This window comes from Oryctolagus cuniculus, chromosome 5, assembly GCF_051225735.1.
Source record: "Oryctolagus cuniculus isolate XC-2025 breed Fujian yellow rabbit chromosome 5, ASM5122573v1, whole genome shotgun sequence".
Taxonomy (NCBI): domain Eukaryota; kingdom Metazoa; phylum Chordata; class Mammalia; order Lagomorpha; family Leporidae; genus Oryctolagus; species Oryctolagus cuniculus.
Window position 1 is genome coordinate 51,498,635 of NC_142871.1, and position 18,744 is coordinate 51,517,378.

The following is an 18,744-nucleotide window of genomic DNA, read 5'->3' on the forward strand; positions in this document are numbered from 1 at the left end:
TTTTTACAAATATCGTTTATTTTAATGAAGCTGGTACAGACAATGTCCATTTAAAACCCATATCCCAGGCCAAAAAGTACAAATGAAATCAAAAGGAGCAGTGTTCTGTTGTACACTTCTGCATGAGTAATTTTATTAACTGCTTATGAAAATCAGAACTTTTCTGGGATCTTCTGACAAGATTTTTTTTTAATCTTAATTAAAATGCTTTCTCTCCAGTGAAGCCATCTTTGGAGTTAGTCATTTCTCTCACCGAATCTGTCGTCTTGACACCAACCTGATATTCCTCTTCTTTTGGTCCAGACCCTCAGATTTTTAGAAGTAGCTTCGAGTCAAGGAAAGGTCATTTTTCCACAGTTCCGTCCTCTGAAGAACTTCCATCTCCCACTGAAAGTCACAGTCCAGGAGTGAAGCAATCACCTGTTAGGATCTCAGGGCCAATTGGAAAGTCATTCTTAATCATCACCACAAGCCTGAAAACGCACAGTCCTGAAAAAGGTGGCCTCTCTGTGTACACACGGAATCTTAAAAAAGAGAGGGCCCTCTGAAGGGGGCTGAGGCTTGATCACCAAAAATCAGCACAATGAAAACAAGAATGGAGAGCACTAGAATTCAAATTACCAGATGTTTTAAAGAGATGGGGTGCCAGTTTTCAATTCCATTTTTTGAACACCACATTACAAAAGAACTATTTTTAAAAATAAAAAAGGATTAAGGGAAAAGAAAAAAAAATAAAGAGTATCTAAACCGTTGAATGACCCCCTGTTTGTTCCTGATAAACTTCAATCACATCTTCTTCCTCCATTCCCAGTTCTTTTGGAGTATGATTATCAGCAATTCTCTGACCTTCAAAGAGAAACCTGAGTGAATTCATTGGAACGCCCTGTCTTTGACAGTATGATTCTTTGAGTTTCTTGAGATGTGTTGTCATTTTCACTTTGAAATGAATCTCACTGCTATCCTGTCCAATGACTTTGAGTTTAATGTACTCTCCTTCCTTCTTATCCCCCAAGTCCTCAGTTGAAGGTTTTGCCTCCTGGTCAGACATGGTGATGGTGGCTTTCCCCGGGGCTCTCCGCACAGCAGCGGCCTCGGGTAGGCAGAACCTCGCTCCGGGGTTTACAAATCCTTTTCCCTTGCCCACAGCACAACACCGCGGCTCCCCTTTGACTCTTTTTTCTCTCTCACCATATGTCTTCAACTTATCCAACTTGCCTCTTAAACGTTTTCAAAATGTGTCTCCTTCTCCTTCCTGTTTGCCCTCAGATCTACCCCTTGCCTTTTCTCCTTTCCCCTCTGCATTGCAGAGAAGTCATATTTCCATTATCAGCAATGTCCAGATAGAATGGGCAATGGGAAACCCTGCTGGGAGACTGACGAGTGGGAGCAGGGGAGAAGCCAGGACATTTCTTTCTCCTGCTCTGCCTCCAACAGCATGTCCCCCATGACAGCTCTTCCCTGCTCATGCCAGGCAGCCCACCCACAGTTCTCGTCCATAACAGTCAGATGAGCTTCTGGCTAACTCCGCCTCTCCCCCTTGCCCTTCCAGCCTGGAGGTAGCAATGCTGCTGCTTTTGCCAAGCTCCAGATTGCGTATTGCCCCCTCCTTGGCTTTTCATCAAGTTCATCACTAAGTAATCAATTGACCATATTGATTTTTCCCTGTTTTTTTTTTTTCTCTTCCATTTTTCTGAGTGGGTCCTAATAAGCAATTTCAAGCATACCATTGTCCTCCCAACTCAGTTAGGTCCTGAGCAGCCCTCACCTGTACTTTTGTCCTACCTTATCCTCCTGCTTCTAAGCCTTGCTCCCTTAATTCTACCTTCATCACAACCACTATAGTGATGTGCCTGCAGCACACATCTGATCTTGTCACTGCAATGCTTAAAACTCTTCCATGATTCTATGTAGAATCAAGAAAAATTCTTGATCTTCACTGTCAGATAGGATATCCACTATCCACATGACGACTGAGCACGCGCGATGTGGCCCATCCGAGTAGAGAGGTACTGTAATTGTAAATCTCTCAGGATTTTCATGGGGCACAGATAACTCTTTCATATGCTGATTTCATTTCCCTTGGGTAAATTCCCAGATGGCTGGGTTACATGATATATTACATCATTTTTAATAAGGATTACACATTGAATGGATAAAATTATGGACAGATTGTGGTATAATAAAATATGTTAGTAAAATTAATTTTGATTTTCTTTTTGCTTTTTTTAATGTTGCTATTACAAAACTTAAAAACTCATGTGTGGTTCACATTCCATTTCTTTCAGGCAGTGCTGCTCTGGATGCCGTAAAACAGCAGTTAAGGCCCCAGATCTCACTCCCATTTCTTTCTCGAGCTTCAGTGCTTCCTATCAGTAAGTACTAATGAGTGCTTCATTTTGGGCTCCATAAATACAGTCAGGTGGGTACGTGGTGGTCCCATTCCCCAAGCCCTGAACCCCCAAATCAAATAGTGTCACACTCCAGCCACCAGAGGTCATGCTCTCTTCCATCTGCAGCCTTTTCCCACCAGGAAGAGAAGGTTCCAGGACAAACAACTTGGAGAGCTCATTTAGAAGGTGAAAATGATGAGCGTTATACAGTCTTGCACCTCCTCAAGGGTCTTTGTGGAATATCTTCTTAGCCTTTCATTCTTCCTTAAGGTTGTTGTTGATGCTCTTGAATCAACTACTCACCTTGGGGCTGGTGGAGTGTGCAAAACCGGATCCTTGCTCTGCTTCCCTTCACTTAGGGTAGGGCTACGAGCACAAAACACGATCCTGCTCAGTTCATCATCATAGAACACTCAGCAGTGGTCCCTGCTGCCAGTAAAGTGGCTTTGTCCAGAGTGTGTCCTGAGCTCACTTGGGGCCTGCAGTGGAAGTCAAATCAAGGGTGGGATTCTGGACCTTGGATACCTTGATCTTGATGACACAAAGGCACAACCAACACACGCGGCTGCATCTGGGCTCAGTCTTTCTTTATTTGTCCTCTGCCTCTATTTTTTACTCTTCTTCCTCCTGTAACTTCATTTGTTAGTATTTTTTAAATATTTATTTACTCATTTGAAAGAGTCAGAGAGAAGGAGACAGAGAGAGAGAGAGAGAGAGATGGAATCTTTCATCTGCTGGTTCACTCCCTAGATGGATGGAACGGCCGGCACTGGGCCAGGCTGAAGCAGGAGCCACGAACTCAATCCAGGTTTCCCATGTGAATGGCAAGGACTCAATTACCTAAGCCATCACCTGCTGCCTCCTGGGGTGTGAATAGCAGGAAGCTGAAATTGGGAGTGAAACTAACGCTCAAACCCAGGCACTCTGATCTGGAATGTGGGTGTCCTATGTGGCATATCAGCCACTATACCAAATATCTGATCCCCCCCTCCCAATTTATTTTTTGTAATTGCAACTTTTAAAAATGGCCCTTGGGGCTGGTGCTATGGTGTAGTAGGTGAAGTGCCTGCCTGCAGTGATTGTTTCCATACAGGTACCATTTCATGTCCCGGCTGCTCCTCTTCTCATCCAGCTCAGTGCTGATGTCCTGGGAAAGCAGTGGAAGATGGCCCAAGTGCTTGGGCCCCTGCACCCATGTGGGAAACCCAAAGAAATCTCCTGGCTCCTGGTTTCGGATCGACCTAGCTCTAGCCATTGTGGCCATTTGGGGAGTGAACCAACAGATGAAAGACCTCTCTCTATGTCTGTAACTCTGCCTCTCAAATAAATAAATAAATCTTTTTTTTTTAATTTATTTGACAGAGTTCAACGAGAGAGAGAGAGAGAGAGAGAGAGAGAGAAAGGTCTTCCTTTCATTGGTTCACCCCCCAAATGGCCGCCATGGTTGGAGCTACGCCCATCTGAAGCCCGGAGCCAGGTGCTTCCTCCTGGTCTCCTATGTGGGTGCAGGGGCCCAAGCACTTGGGCCATCCTCCACTGCATTCCCGGGCCACAGCAGAAAGCTGGACTGGAAGAGGAGCAACCGGGACTAGAACCCGGCACCCATATGGGATGCCAGCGCCTCAGGCAGAGGATTAACCAAGTGAGCCACCGTACCTAAATAAATCTTTTTAAAAATGGCCCTTATTTGCAAAGAAGTCAAGGAAATTATATTCACAAAGTGATTGTGCCATTCTTTTATTCTGGATTATTTTCTGGTTTCATGTGAAGCAAACTCAATTTCTTATGTCTAGAATGCGCTTCCTTCTATAATTGTCTAAATTCTACTCATCTTTCAAGACCTAGCACGTGTATTTCTCCCCTAGGAGGTAATACTCAGGAGGGCAGGGGTTTCTGTCAGCGTTTTGTTTCGGGCTCTCTCAGCATTACTTAGAAGAGTTTCTAACACTAGGAGGTGCTCTACTGATACATATTGAATAAGAGAAAGAAGGAAGGAAGGAAGGAATGAACTCACAGATCACATTCCTCACTCCTCCTAACTTCCACAGAATTCAGACTCACATGCAGATCTGTGTCTATAATACTTAACTCTAAACATCTACATTTTAATGTAGTCATTTTGTTATCACCAAATATTTATAGCTATCCTCCCAGCATATGGTACAATGACACTTTCCCATTCCTTTAAAGTGAGGTGTGGACGTGAACTTACTTCAAATAACGACCTATGAGCAGAAATGACAAGGGTAACATCTAGGAGGAAGTTCTAGGAACTGCTGGGTGGTTCATCGTTTTCCTTTTCTTCTGCCTCATTGGTTGTAGACGCAAGTGTCGATAGGTAGCTCCCTGCTCCATTCCCCACGCCAGCCTATGACACTCTTGTAGTAGCAGTGAGAAGTAAGTTTTGCCAGATTCTCTGAACTATGTGGGCTATATATTTCTTAAGCGTAGTTTAGCTGTTGCTGATTTGTATACACATTGTGCTTATGTTTATCTGATATTTCATCTTCTCTTTCTAACTGGACTGTGCAAGCCCTTTGAAATAAGTATCTATATTATAAAGTTCTTTGATTCTCCCTTTTTCCAGTCTAGTTCCTTAAATATTGCAGAGAGTTCATAAATTTTTAAAGACAGTGGGTGTAGGTAGTGATGGTGATGATGAAAATGACAATTACATTAACATAAAGTCATTATCAGGTGATTCTTTTGAAACAACAAATTTGGGTTTTATTTTTAAAAAAATGCCCATTTAGAAACAGGCTGAAGTTTGCTGTGATTTTGAACTTATAAAATATATCCATTTGGGGGTCTGGCACAGCCCTGGCTGTTGTGTCCACTTGGGGAGTAAACAAGTGGATGGAAGCCCTCTCTCTCTCTCTCTCTTTCTCCCTCTCTCCCTCTCTCCCTCTCTCCCTCCCTCCTTTTCTCCATCCCTCCCTTTCTCTCTCTTTGTCTCTCTCTCTCTGTAACTCTGTCTTTCAAATAAATGAAATAAATCTTTCAATATATATGTATACATATACATATGTATATTTTTATCATATTTCATATGTACCCTCAGAAACCTGTTTGAACAGACACTTTTTAAAAAAAGACTTATTTACTTATTTGAGAGGCAGAGGCACAGAGAGAAAGAGAGAGAGAGAGAGTTCTTCCCTTTGCTGGTTCACTCCCCAAATGGCCCCAATGGCTGGAGCTGGGCCAATCCAAAGACAGGAGCCAGGAGTCCCCCGTGTGGGTACAAGAACCCAAGGATTTGGGTCATCTTTCACTGCTTTCCCAGGCACATTAGCAGTGAGACGGATTGGAAGTGGAGCAGACAGAACTCGAACAGGTACCCATATGGGATGCTGGCACTGCAGGTGGTGACTTTACCCGCTATGTCACAGCGCTGGCCCTTGAACAGCAACTTTTAAAAACAATATTAATCCTAGTCATCTTGATTTTCGTGTTAAATTTGACAAAGATATAAATCATCACTGGCAATCATGATTGGGAAGGCACCTCTTGCTTTACATCTGTTTTAATCTTGCTTTAAATCTGTCACTCCTCTGACTTAAAACATAATTCCTTCTTTGTCTTGCTTTACAATGCCTAGTATAGTGCTGGATACTTTGCAATCTCTAGGTTGACTTCAAGGCTGTCCCTGTTTAAGTTTCAATGACTGCATATTTAGGAAACATCCTTTTAGATAAAGAAAGAACAATGCTATCCCTAAAGTTTGGCTTTGTGTGACGCTAGATGGCTTGAAACTGCCATGGGTAATTTTTCTCCTGGAAACTAAGAAGGATTTCTACATCAAGTCACTTGTGTAGTCTTGAATGGAGATTATGGTAACATTTGCATATTTTCCTATAAGAATAAGTGGTCTCAAATCTAATTTGTAACTGGACTTTGAGAATTATGACAACCTTATTGGGCCTACTTTCTCAAGATTATTTAATCTTAGAAATTTGCACCTCAGGATTGTATGGTTTAAGAGTGAAGTGGAGAAGAGTGTTAGCTCTTCCCAGCACAAACTGTCACTTCCCCCTCACCTCCAAGCACTGCAAGTCTTTCTTTCCGACTGCTCTATCTTCACTTTTTCAATTATTAGCAATAATTGTGCCTTGAATAAATCTCATTGGCTACAATACTGCCACGGCCCATTGTTTATTTCTACTCTCCTTGTGGTTCCAGACTTGAAATTTCCCCTCCCTCTTGACCTTGACCACCCTCCTGTCCTTCTCCAGTTACTGTGCATATCTTGAATGATAATTCCATACCAGTGCTCTCGTTTTCCTTTCCCTGAGAGCATTTGAAAGAGAAGATACTTGAGGTGTGCACTTGACGATCACTATCTTTTGCTGACACTGAATATCTCCCTCCAAAGGACCAGTGGTCAGAATCAAGACAGGAAGACATGCCGATGGTCAGGGAGAGGGGAGATGAAAGGCTGAGCTCATTCTGTAGTCTGAATGGTGGAGGCTGAGATAAAATTAATTGCAATCATGCAAAGAGGTGGTCATATGGGGGTCATGAACAATGAAAATATGTTTCACTCCCTCCCAGCCTCTAGATCTCCACTTAGGATTTTCTAATCCATGTCAATCCCCTTTCCTTTATATTCCTCATCCTCCATTCTCTTTCTCTCATTTACAATATACGTCAACACAATTGAGCATCTTTACTTTAGAATTGCGGCTTGGAATAATACACTTACACCATCCCCATCCTAGTTGAAGTAACTATAACATCTTCCCTGGACTAGCACCTCCAAATTAGTCTCTTGGCTTCTCCACCCAGTTTTTCTTTTCTTTTCTCAAGGCAAGAGGCAGGATGGTCTTTTTAAGACAGAAGTTGCATAGTGTCACTCCTTTGCTCAAACAGTGTGTGTTTAAAACTCACAAAAGTCAAACCTCAGATCTGAGTGGAGATTCCATGCCTTCCTTCCATGCTGTGTCCTCTGAAGTTTTTCTGATCTCATCTGCTAGTGGTCCCCTGCAGCTGTGCTGACTTGCTTTGCCTTTCGTTGAACAGTCCACAAAGGCCCCACCCTAAGCCTTTGTCGGTCCGGTTCCCTCCACTTACAAAGAGCTTCCCTGGATATCAGTGCAGCTTGTTCTCGGAATTAGCTACCATAACGAAATACAGGTGGTTTAATTTAAGAACAGAACTTTATTTTTCTATCATGTAAGAGTGAAGAGACAATAGATCAGCTTTGCTTTCCTCAGTATTCCATCTAAGGGTGCTCAATGGTCACCATCTTCCAGTTCGCAGGAAAAAAGGCAGATGTGTTTAAGCAGATGGCCTAGAGCTTGCACGTATCACTTCTGTGCACATCCAATTGGTTAAAATGTAATCTGTGGCCCATGGAGCTGCAAGAAAGGCTGGGAAAGGAAGTTAGGTGCTGTCATCCGTTGCTTAGTAAAAACCCTGAAGGCTTAATGCCAACAAAAGCAGAAAGATGATGAAGTTCTCTGGGTGGCCATCAGGGGTCTCTGTCAAACCCCTCCCTTTGATTCCGGACTCTTCAAAGACATCCTTAGCAGGAAATCCTTCCCTCTTCATCCTGAGGTTACTCGTTCCATATAACTCTCTGTTCGTTCACTCTATTTTTTAAATTCCTTCTTAGCAAGTATCATCAGTAGATAGCAAGTTTTATTTGTTTATTTCTTGCTTCCCATCACCAGAATGTAGGCACCAAACACCATGAGAAAAGGGATTCCGTTTCCTTCATTTCTGTGCCTAGACTAGTACTTGACACACAGCAGGCTTGTCGATGTATTTGTTGAAATAAAGCATAAATATGTATTGAATCCCAGTCACTGAGTATGTAATGGAGAATGATGAAGATAGGATTTTAATTTATTCCTGAAAACAAGATAAATGCTAATTAATCTGCCTGTAGCATATTTCCTTTTGTTGGAAATAATTACCAGGATAGGCTAGTAATTTATTAGAAATATGGAGCAAAAAATTCACATGTTGTTTCGGGAAGGATATAAAATCTTCATTGAACTGAGGACATTTCAACTTAATTGTTAAATGTTCTTCTGAGTAATAAAACTAAGTGTACAGTTGATGGGACTTCGCCCTCACCGAGTTAGAGTTAGGTGTTAGGCGATCAGACTGGTCTTGTGGACTCCTGTTGTTTCTGGACGTTGTTTGTGTGTTTTACTTCCAGATCCTTCCCAGGGGATCCTGAGCCACAGTGGGAAGGAAGAGCGGCCTCATCTCTCCTTCACCTTAGACTGAAAGCGAGGAAGATCACAGGGAGGAGGCTGGGCCTGGACCAAGGCTCTCCAAGTCTTACTGTACAAGGAGATACTTCAGTCTGTGAAGCAACCAACCGTTTGAGTGCCCTGTGTTAGGCCATAGAGGGAAACTAACCAAGAAGGGGCTATGCCTTCCCAAAAGAAATGATTACTCCCATTCAGCCATCCCAGTGTGGGAATGAGTTGCCTGAGAATGGAGGAGGACCATGACCATTTCTTCCTGAGATTCAGCTCCGAGGGAGGAAGATATCTGGGTGTGATTTTTGATGCAGGGTAATCAGGCCCCCCTGTGTGTGTGTCTGACAGACGTTTCTTTTATTGCTCCCTTGCTTGGTGCACCTGATCCTTAGGTGCACTTCTAGCAGTGGTGCCTCTAAGTTACTCTTTATGCTGCATGTCTATTTATCCCCACGACCGCTGATCTTTGCTGGGCCATGTGGGCTGAAGGGAGGAGCCTGCGGCCTTGCTCCAGGTTCTAGTTGCAGGAGCACCAGAGCATTGTGGAGAAGCCAGATTCTTGAAATGGACTGGAGATTTCCTGGAGCTGCAGAAAGTCAGGGTTCTACAGATAGCGCACTTCTTCCAAGATGCCCTGGAACCACTTGATAGGCGAATTCAACAGGAAAGTGGGCTTCCTGTGATTCATAAACAGAGGGAGACTTTATATTCTGTTTTTCAGTCACAGTCTGGTACAATCTGGGGATCTATCAGTCACATCTAATTGGGAATACTGAGAGACACTGTCTCTCTGGTTTATGACATCACTAAGTTTTTTTAGCTATAGTAAGCAGCACCACAGCTGTCCCAGACATTTCTCAGGAAAAAGGCATTCTAAAAGCTGATGGCATACTGTATTTACTAGGATAAAGGAGATTGATAAGCAAACTAATTCTTATAACAGAAATTGCCTCTTCCCCAATCATACAAAGAATTAGTGCCAGTTTCTAATGCCACTGTAACGAAGTATCAGAAATTTGGTGCTTTAAAACAATAGGAGTAGAGCCGGCGCCGTGGCTCAATAGGCTAATCCTCCACCTTGCGGCGCCGGCACACCGGGTTCTAGTCCCGGTTGGGGCGCCGGATTCTGTCCCGGTTGCCCCTCTTCCAGGCCAGCTCTCTGCTATGGCCAGGGAGTGCAGTGGAGGATGGCCCAGGTGCTTGGGCCCTGCACCCCATGGGAGACCAGGAAAAGCACCTGGCTCCTGGCTCCTGCCAGGATCAGCGCGGTGCGCCGGCTGCAGCGGCGGCCATTGGAGGGTGAACCAGCGGCAAAGGAAGACCTTTCTCTCTCTGTCTCTCTCTCTCACTGTCCACTCTGCCTGTCAAAAAAAAAAAAAAAAAAAAAAAAAAAAAAAAAAAAAAACAATAGGAGTATATTATCTTACGTTTCTAAGGGCCAGGACTCTGCCATCAGTTCCACTGAAATGAACACGTGCAGTGTCACACTGTCTCTGGAGTCTGCCCTAGAGACTGCACTCTGCTTCTTCCAGCTTTCAGTGTCTATTCGCCTTCTTTGGCTTGGAGCTGCATCACTCCAATTTCTACCTCTGTGGTCACATTGTCTTCCCCTCCTCTGTGTGTCTAGTCTCTCTCAGTTCTTCATTCCTAAGGACTTTTCTGACTGTATTTATGACATTGCTGGGTAATGCAGGACATGTTTGCCATCTTCTAATCCTTTACTTAATCACAAAGACCCTTTCTCTAGAGAAGGGAGTATTTGCAGATTCCAGAGATTAGGATCTGATATTGTTGGGAGCCACTATTCATTCTACTACAATTATTATTTGAATAATACCACAAATTTGGTTAAATCAATATAATAGCAATGGAAAAAACGTTGAATTAAAAGAGAAATTCAGTTCCCAATGAGGTAATGACCAGTCTGCATGCATACACACACACACAGACACACACACTCACACACACATGCATGCCCAAATTTGTGTATCAGCGAAAGTATTTTCAGTTGCATCTTTAGTTTCACGGTGGGCTAAGGTCACATTTATGAAAAACAAAACAATTAAAACACATATGTCAGGGCATTCAAAATGACAGAAAAGAGAGGTTGAGTTCTATGTAGAGAGAAATTTATTTATAAACAAAATATTTTAAATCTTCAGTAATAAAAATAGCTTTTTAAAGTAAATACGAATTAAAGAATTATTTGAATAGATAGCCTGAGAGGTATGATATTTGTCGCTCCCCGTCTTCGTGGAGGAACGACACAGGACCCTGCGCTGTTCTTTTGTCTGCTCGGCCCTTCCCGGGTTTGCTGCTGGTTCTTCCCGGGTTGGCTACTGTCCCTTCCACCTCCGTGGAAGGGCGGTTCCCCCTGGCCACTTTTCCCCACTTCCGCGGGGGAGTGGCACACCACCGGCCGGCTCTCTCTGGGGCTGCACAGGTGTTCCTCTTAGATGTTCCCCTTAGATGTTCCTGGTGCATGTTGTCTCTCTCCTCCTTTATAGTCCTCTTCCACCAATCCCAACTCTGCTACCCACACACCGAGTACGCTGCTCTCCTCCAATCAGGAGTAGGTCCTACAGTTTATTGGTTGAACTGGAGGCAGCTGTGTAGAAGCTGTTTCTCCCTTCTCAGCGCCATATTGTGGGAGAGCAGATGCATAGAATAAGTCTTAATTCCAGTAACTTAGTCTAGTCCGAGTTGCTCCCCACAATATTGAATTTGAATGTGTTTCTACAAAATTATAATTTCACTCCAATGCTTCCTTCTAAATCACACAAGGTATTAAGAAATATTGAGATATAATATGCAACATGTATATAACAACTTATAGTTTACAAAGCTCTTGACATACCTAATTCCATCTGATTTTTACTATCCCCGATTAAACAGTCAGGAGGAGTATTATTACCTCTGTTTTCAGATGAACAAATAGATTAAGAGAGGGTTGATGATTTCCTCAAAACAATCTGTCAAATAATTGTCTGACCTTAATAAGGATGGAGGCTTTCTACTTCTCAATTCAGTGTACTTTTGGATATGCTAGTATTACATTCAAGATAAGACTAATAGTTTAATCATTAATTAAGAAACTTATAAATTTACATTTGAGAGAGAATTTTTGGCTGATGTGCTGTTTGTCCTGCTGAAGCCCCAACACTTACTCTGTCAGTCTGGCTCCTCCATAATTGTCTGGTCTACCTCTAATTTGGCCCCAAACTGAGACTAAATTGGGAATGTTTCTGACATACAAAAATACTGGCAGCAATACCAGCAATCTGGTTTTTATTTTGGCTTTGTAGTTTAGTCTAATGAGCATATCTTGGAACCTAACTTTTACTCAATCAAATAGTATTAATTATTCCAAAATATGTAAAAGATATTGTGTGGATACTATGGAGAACCCCAGAAAAGTATCTGTTATCCACCCATGATACCATCCATCCGTCCATCCAGCTATCCATCCATATGTCCATCTAACCTAACCATTCATCCATTCATTTTATTGATCTGGTAGTAGTCACCTCTGATGGCTAGGCACTGGAATCAAATATGAATGAAATATAATTACTGTTATTAAGATGCTCACAGTCCAAATATATGGACAGATATATTAACAAATCCATAAAATAAGATGTGATAGATCTAATACTGGAGCTTTATGTGAAGTATTCCTGGGGTTAGGAAAGCATTATTTTAAGAACTTTTTAAAGATAGCTTTAAGACCAAGTGAAGAGACATGCATTTGGCTTAGTAATTGAGAAATCACTTGGGATGCCCACACCCCTTATCAGAGTGCCTGTCTCTCTCTCCCTGCCTTAAATAGTTTGTATAATATGAAATTTGTATAGATATTTTACATTAATAATTGAAATCAATTATCTGGACTATTGTAACTATTATATTCTTGCTAGATTATATTATATGTGCAATACAATGACTTAGATATGTTTCAGTAGTAATTTTCTTTTTGAACATTCCTTGAAATATTTTTAGTTGGATAATTTGAGTAATTATTATTACTAATATATGATATCTGTCACTTTAAAACTCTCAGAAATGTTAAATTTCCAAAGATTTTTGCATCCCTATGAAATACAGCATCACCTTTAAAAATAAATTTTCTGGAATTTTGAAGAAGACAAAATAAAAACATACAGCTATTGTAATATAAATAAATCATGAAATAAATAAAATAAAATACATTTATTGAAACCTGTAGTTCATTTTGTAACTTAATAGCTGTTCATGAGGTCCTCAATAAGCTCCAAACATAGATAGATGGAAAACTTTGTGGTTAAAAATATCATCTGACTAGAAATCAGTAAGGATGAAAAAGTGGATGAAAAAGTGACATCATTTAACTTGAAAACTACTCATCTATGGGGGAGGAAGATGACAAGTTTTTCCCTTGTAAATATTTTCAGAGGATAAAACCTTACAGATGATTTATAAAAGAAACAAAAATACCACTTTACACCCATTGGGATTGCTGTTACCAAGAAAAAAAAAAAGAGGATATGGAGAAATTGGAATTCTTGTGCACTCTTGGTGAGAATATGAAATAATACCATTGCTGTGGATATATGGTTTAGCAGTTCCTTAAAAAAGAAAACATGGGGTGGACATTATGACAAAACAGGTTAAGACTCAGCTTAGGACACTAAGCTGCCGCCCCTTCCAATCTAGCTTCCTGCTAATGTGCCTGGGAGGTGGCAGATGATGACCCAAGTACTTGGATTCCTTCCACTCATGTGGAAAACCCAGAGTTCTTGGCTCTTAGCTTTGGCCTGGCCCAGCCCTGGCTGTTCCGGGCACTTGGAGAGTGAACCAGAAGATGGAAGATCTCTCTTCCTCTCTCTCTGCCACTCTGTGTTTCAGATAAATATATAAATAAAAACTTAATGGATAAAATTACCATCTGATCCAATAACTCCACTTCTGAGTGCGTGCTCAAAAGAACTATAAGGGAGTCAGACAGATATTTGTGTGCCCATGTTCACAGTAGCATTACTAACAATATCTAAAAGGTAAAGCTACCAGTGTCCATCAACAGAAATATGGGTAAACAAAATGTGGTATCTACAAACAATGAAATACTCAGCTTTATAAAGAAAGGAAATTCTGACACATGTCACAACATGGTTGGATTTTAAGGACATTGAAATAAAACCCAGTCACAAAAGGATAAATATTGTATTATTCCACTTATATGAGGTACATAAAGTAGTCAGATTCATACAGACAATAAGTAGCATGCCAAGGGCTGGAGGGTGGAAGAAGAGATGGGAATTCATTATTGATTGGGCACAGACTCCGTTTTATAAGACGAAAAGAGTTGTGGGGATGGATGGTGGTGATAGTTGCAAAGCAACATGAATGTATTTAATACACTGAGCCATATGCTGAAAAACAGATTAAGATGGGGAATTTTATGTTATGTGTATTTTATCACAATTAAGAATAATTTTTTACATGTATGAAAACAAACAGAAGCAAAAACATATATTCTAAAACTTCCAGATTTGTAAAATCAGCAGCCGTTTATTTTCCCGTGTTTGGACATCTAATTCTGTATTTTGTTCAGAGGACAATTCCCTAATGTGTTGCTTACACATTCTCTACTGTCTAAACCTTGATGGATCTACTTGCTGCTACATTCCAAAAGTTCCTGCCCTAATTACCATCTCACTCTAATAAGATGTTCTGGTGCCTAAAGTGTTGATCTATCAATTGTTGACATATTTTGGAGATGGCCAGTCATAGCCCAGTTAGCTAGAATGGGACAGGCAGCCTTCAGGGGACTGGTGAAACAGGCACCAGGGAATAGTTTCCAAGAGAAAATGTAGTTAGCAGAACAGGAACAGAGAAGGGCTTCTTCCGTGGATCAGCACGGAACATGGTGATTAATGACAAGGCTGCAGAGTCTCCTGAAATGGGCTTCTGGCAATTGATGCCATCTGCGATTCAGCCAGGACTTCAGCTGGCAGAAAATATTTGGGAAGGTTGTTAGCAGTTCATGGTTGTAATAGTTGTCCCCAGAAGGGAGATTTGCAGGTGCATGACAGGGGCCTGGGCCTCAAGTGTCTAGGGAATTCAGAAAGTTGGAAAGAAAGGCAAAATTCCTAGTTCTTTTTTTTTATTTTTGACAGGCAGAGTGGACAGTGAGAGAGAGAGACAGAGAGAAAGGTCTTCCTTTGCCATTGGTTCACCCTCCAATGGCCGCTGCGGCCGGCGCACCGCGCTGATCCAATGGTGGGAGCCAGGTACTTCTCCTGGTCTCCCATGGGGTGCACTCCACTGCACTCCCGGGCCACAGCAGAGAGCTGGACTGGAAGAGGAGCAACCGGGACAGAATCCGGCGCCCCGACTGGGACTAGAACCCGGTGTGTCGGCGCCGCAAGGTGGAGGATTAGCCTAGTGAGCCGCAGCACCGGCCAATTCCTAGTTCTAAAAATCCAAGTTATCAGATCTTCCCACAACAATAGTCCAGCCAGGGAGAATGAGCCTGACTTCTGGATTGTGGGACTAATGCTCACATGAACTCCTGCAGAAAATCAGGGTGGGCTACAGACTGACTAGTACATGGCTTAGGGCCCTGTGAATCATAGTTCATGAACTAGTGAACTATGTCTCGTGATAAAAAATGTTGAATTATCCATTCTAGAGTCACTGAGTTTTGGAGTTTGTTTGTATTATAAGCAGCTTCTCAAATATAAGGAGACTATTAGTAAAGAATTTAGAAACCTAAAAATCTCAACACATGTCAGAATTTGTAGGCCCACACATGAAGAATAGTTTGAGCTGGAAGCTCTCTGCATTCTGGGCTCTGAGGAAAAATCTTGGCAAAATATCCATCCCTAATATTTTTCTGGTATAGTCAACAAATGCTATGTAATCCTGACCCAACCTCATAGACAGAAAGAAGGATCCTGAGTAGAGAGAAGCTGTTGACCCTAAATAATAGACCCACAACCCAAAACAGAGCTAGCTATGTGTGTGGATATGATTTTGTTGTGGAATCCATCTCAGGTCTAAATTTGGTGGTGGTGGTGGCATATAAAGCCTTGGGATTCACTGCCGAGACAGAGCTTCTGTAGACAAGTGGATTAGTTTTTCGTCACTACAGTGAAGCAATCAAGACAGGCTACTAATAAAGGAAAATTCATTTCGGCTCAGTTTTGGAGGTGCACAGTCCAAGCTCAGGCGGCCCCATTGGTTCAGCCTGTGGCAATGGTGTTCTTGCAGGCAGAGCCCTAAGGCAGCAGAGAGTATCATCACATGGCAAGAGAAAGCATGGTCTACATGGTCTATGTCTTTCCTTATAAAGCCTCCATGATCCAATCATGGGAGCGCCACCCAAACAACCTAATCCAAGCTGATTGATTCCTGAAAGTTCCACCTCTAAACTTTTTTTTTTTTTCCCACAGGCAGAGTTAGATAGTGAGAGAGAGAGACAGAGAGAAAGGTCTTCCTTTGCCGTTGGTTCACCCTCCAATGGCCACTGCGGCCAGTGCATCACGCTGATCCGAAGCCAGGAGCCAGGTGTTTATCCTGGTCTCCCATGTGGGTGCAGGGCCCAAGCACCTGGGCCATCCTCCACTGCACTCCCTGACCACAGCAGAGGGCTGGCCTGGAAGAGGGGCAACCGGGACAGAATCCAGCGCCCCGACCGGGACTAGAACCCGGTGTGCCGGCACCGCAAGGCGGAGGATTAGCCTAGTGAGCCGCAGCGCCGGCTCCCACCTCTAAACTCTTAACCTGGATTAAATGTGCACTCTCCTAGCACCATTAACATAAGACTTTGGAAACCAAGTGTTTTATACATAGGCCTTTGGGTGATGCCCAAATAATATGTAAACCATAGCAACCAGCAAAGAAATCCCCATGCAGTCTTTCAAGAGTTTGGTTAAGTACCAGCTGTGGATGTTGTAGTCAAAGCCTCTGAACTGTGTGGGGCCAGTATCTTCTTGAGGAGGAAGCTGCCTCTGGGGATCTTTTTTTCTCAAGGCCATGTGCCCCGGCAATGACAGTCGTAACAGAATCCAACTGTGAAGGAGATAAAGGAGAATTAGAAGGCCCAGGCCCAGCCCAAGAGGGGATCAGACCAGCACTCAGCGTAGGCCTTTTCTCAGTTCTGTGTTTTAGCAAATCTTGGCTTTGGGATTGCGGTCATGGTGTCCTCCAGCTTAGCTAGCCTAGATCTTGGCACAGTGACTACTATCTTTATCCATTAAAAAAATCAGATAAAATTGCAATACACAGCTTGATAGAGTTTTGTGATCTTTGCTGAGGAGCAGGGGGTGGAACCAGCCCTCCAGGGAGCCCCCAGTTTGCTCAGCATCCTAGTCCCCCACCCAGTTCCCCAGCACTGAGACAGCCTCCCTGGTCGCAGTGGCCCGGCAGGTCAGTGAGTGCCATAAAAGGCCAGATCTTTGCCTGTTCTTCCTTTCCCAGATGGAGGATAATACCAAAGACAGGCCTTCTAAGAAGAAATGAGGAATGTTAAATAAAAGTAATCCTGCTCTCAGAATCGCTCTGATTTACAGTGAGTTGTGAATGACCAGGAGCACAGATCTGTGTTCATGTCCTCTGGCTGCCGAAGCACGTCGCCCCAGACTTAGGTGGCTTCAGACATCACGCACTGACCGTCTGCAGTTCTGGAGGTCAGGAGTGTGCCGTGGGTCTTATCCAGCTAAAACAAAGGCACCAGGAGGCTGGTTTGTCTTTCTCAAGGCTCTAAGGCAGACTCTGTTTTCTTGCTTTTTTCCAGTTTCTATAGGATTGGCTTGTGGTGCCTTCCCCCTCAAAGCCAGCAGTGGCTGGTGGCGTCTTGCATCACTCTGAACTTGACTCTCCCGCCTCCCATTTTCACCTGTAAGGATGCTGTGATTACAGTGGACCCCTCCAGATAACCCAGATGTTCTCTGCATTACCAGCTCAGCTGCTTTAGCAACCTGAATGCCACATGCACCCTTAACTTCCCCTTGCCATCAACATCTCAAACAAGGTCACAGGACCTGCGGTCTTGGACATGGACATCTTTGTGGAGCATTATTCTGCCTGCAGTGTCATTGTTCCTCAGATTTTTTTTTGGTTTGGAGAAGGAGAAGAAGGGAAAAGGGGAGGGAGGCAGAGAACGCTGGGGCATCATGATGAGAAACCCCAAGATGGTCCCACAATATCCCTTAAAGACCCGTTGTCCAGAATTCTCTTTGTCACCTGGGAGTAATTCAGTCTTATCTGCTGGGGGCAGCGGGAACCGAGGGGAGGTGGGCTTTTCATGCTGTACACATAGTGCATGCTTGAGAAAATGAAGGGAGGGGCCTCTTTCCCCGGGCAGGCACAGAGTGTGCTGAGTATAGGTCTCAGAGCAGGAAAGACAGTAATGAGTCCTGAGGTGAGCTTAGTGGGTGAACAACAGCTTGGCTGGGAGAAGGAAGGAGGGAAAGAATACAGAAAAAAGATATTAAATAGAAGCAAATAGAATTCCATGTATTCTGTGGCAGATTGTCACGATTCTGTCTGTAAGAGTGTGTGCTGGCTTATGGTGCAAGACCTATTTCCCCTGAGACTGGCAGGGTAGCCGATGATGCTTGAGTGGAGAGTGTCTCCTGCAGGAAGCCACGTCTGACTAGTAATCTGAAAGGTGAACGTGCTTATCGGTGCGGACGCTTTCAAAAGGTCTTTAGGAAACAGGAAAGGACAAGTAGGCGAGAATTCAGAGAAGGGATCAGAACAGAGGAGGGAAAGACAGGAGATCAAGGGGAAAATGAGAAAGTGAAATGAAATTCAGAACGTTGGTCCTTTTAGACTGGGACAAAAGTAACAGGCTCAGGTAAAGAATCAGCCAGGAAGATGAGCCAAAGAACAAAGGAAAGAAAACAAACTCCACACCCAAACAACCTTGCTCTCAGGGTTCCCTTTTCCTGCATTTGCTGGGCCAGACTTCAGCAGCCGCCACGCCCTGGCAGGTACTGTGGCAAGAGCACATGCACCCCATTGGATGTCTGTGGCTTGCTGGCCTCTAGCCCTTGTGCCTCCCAGCTGCTCTGTGCTGTGCAATTGGAATGGAAGGAAGGCCAGGTCTGAGTGGTGAACTGGAGGTAGAGTGGCAAGGCACAGCCCCCTGGGTA

General features: G+C 43.3%; 1 protein-coding gene across 1 annotated transcript; it reads right to left on the reverse strand.

Moving 5' to 3' along the window:
* Positions 1–103: 103 nt before the first annotated feature.
* Positions 104–1,168, reverse strand: LOC149126500 (small ubiquitin-related modifier 1). Its single transcript, XM_089333722.1, has one exon. The coding sequence runs from the start codon at positions 1,046–1,048 to the stop codon at positions 743–745; it is 306 nt and encodes a 101-aa protein (XP_089189848.1). The 5' UTR covers positions 1,049–1,168; the 3' UTR covers positions 104–742.
* Between the last annotated feature and the right edge of the window lie 17,576 nt (positions 1,169–18,744).

What these genes read in the sequence shown, in the direction of transcription:
- LOC149126500 (XM_089333722.1), bottom strand. Translation starts at nt 1,048, where the DNA reads ATGTCTGACCAGGAGGCAAAACCTTCAACTGAGGACTTGGGGGATAAG.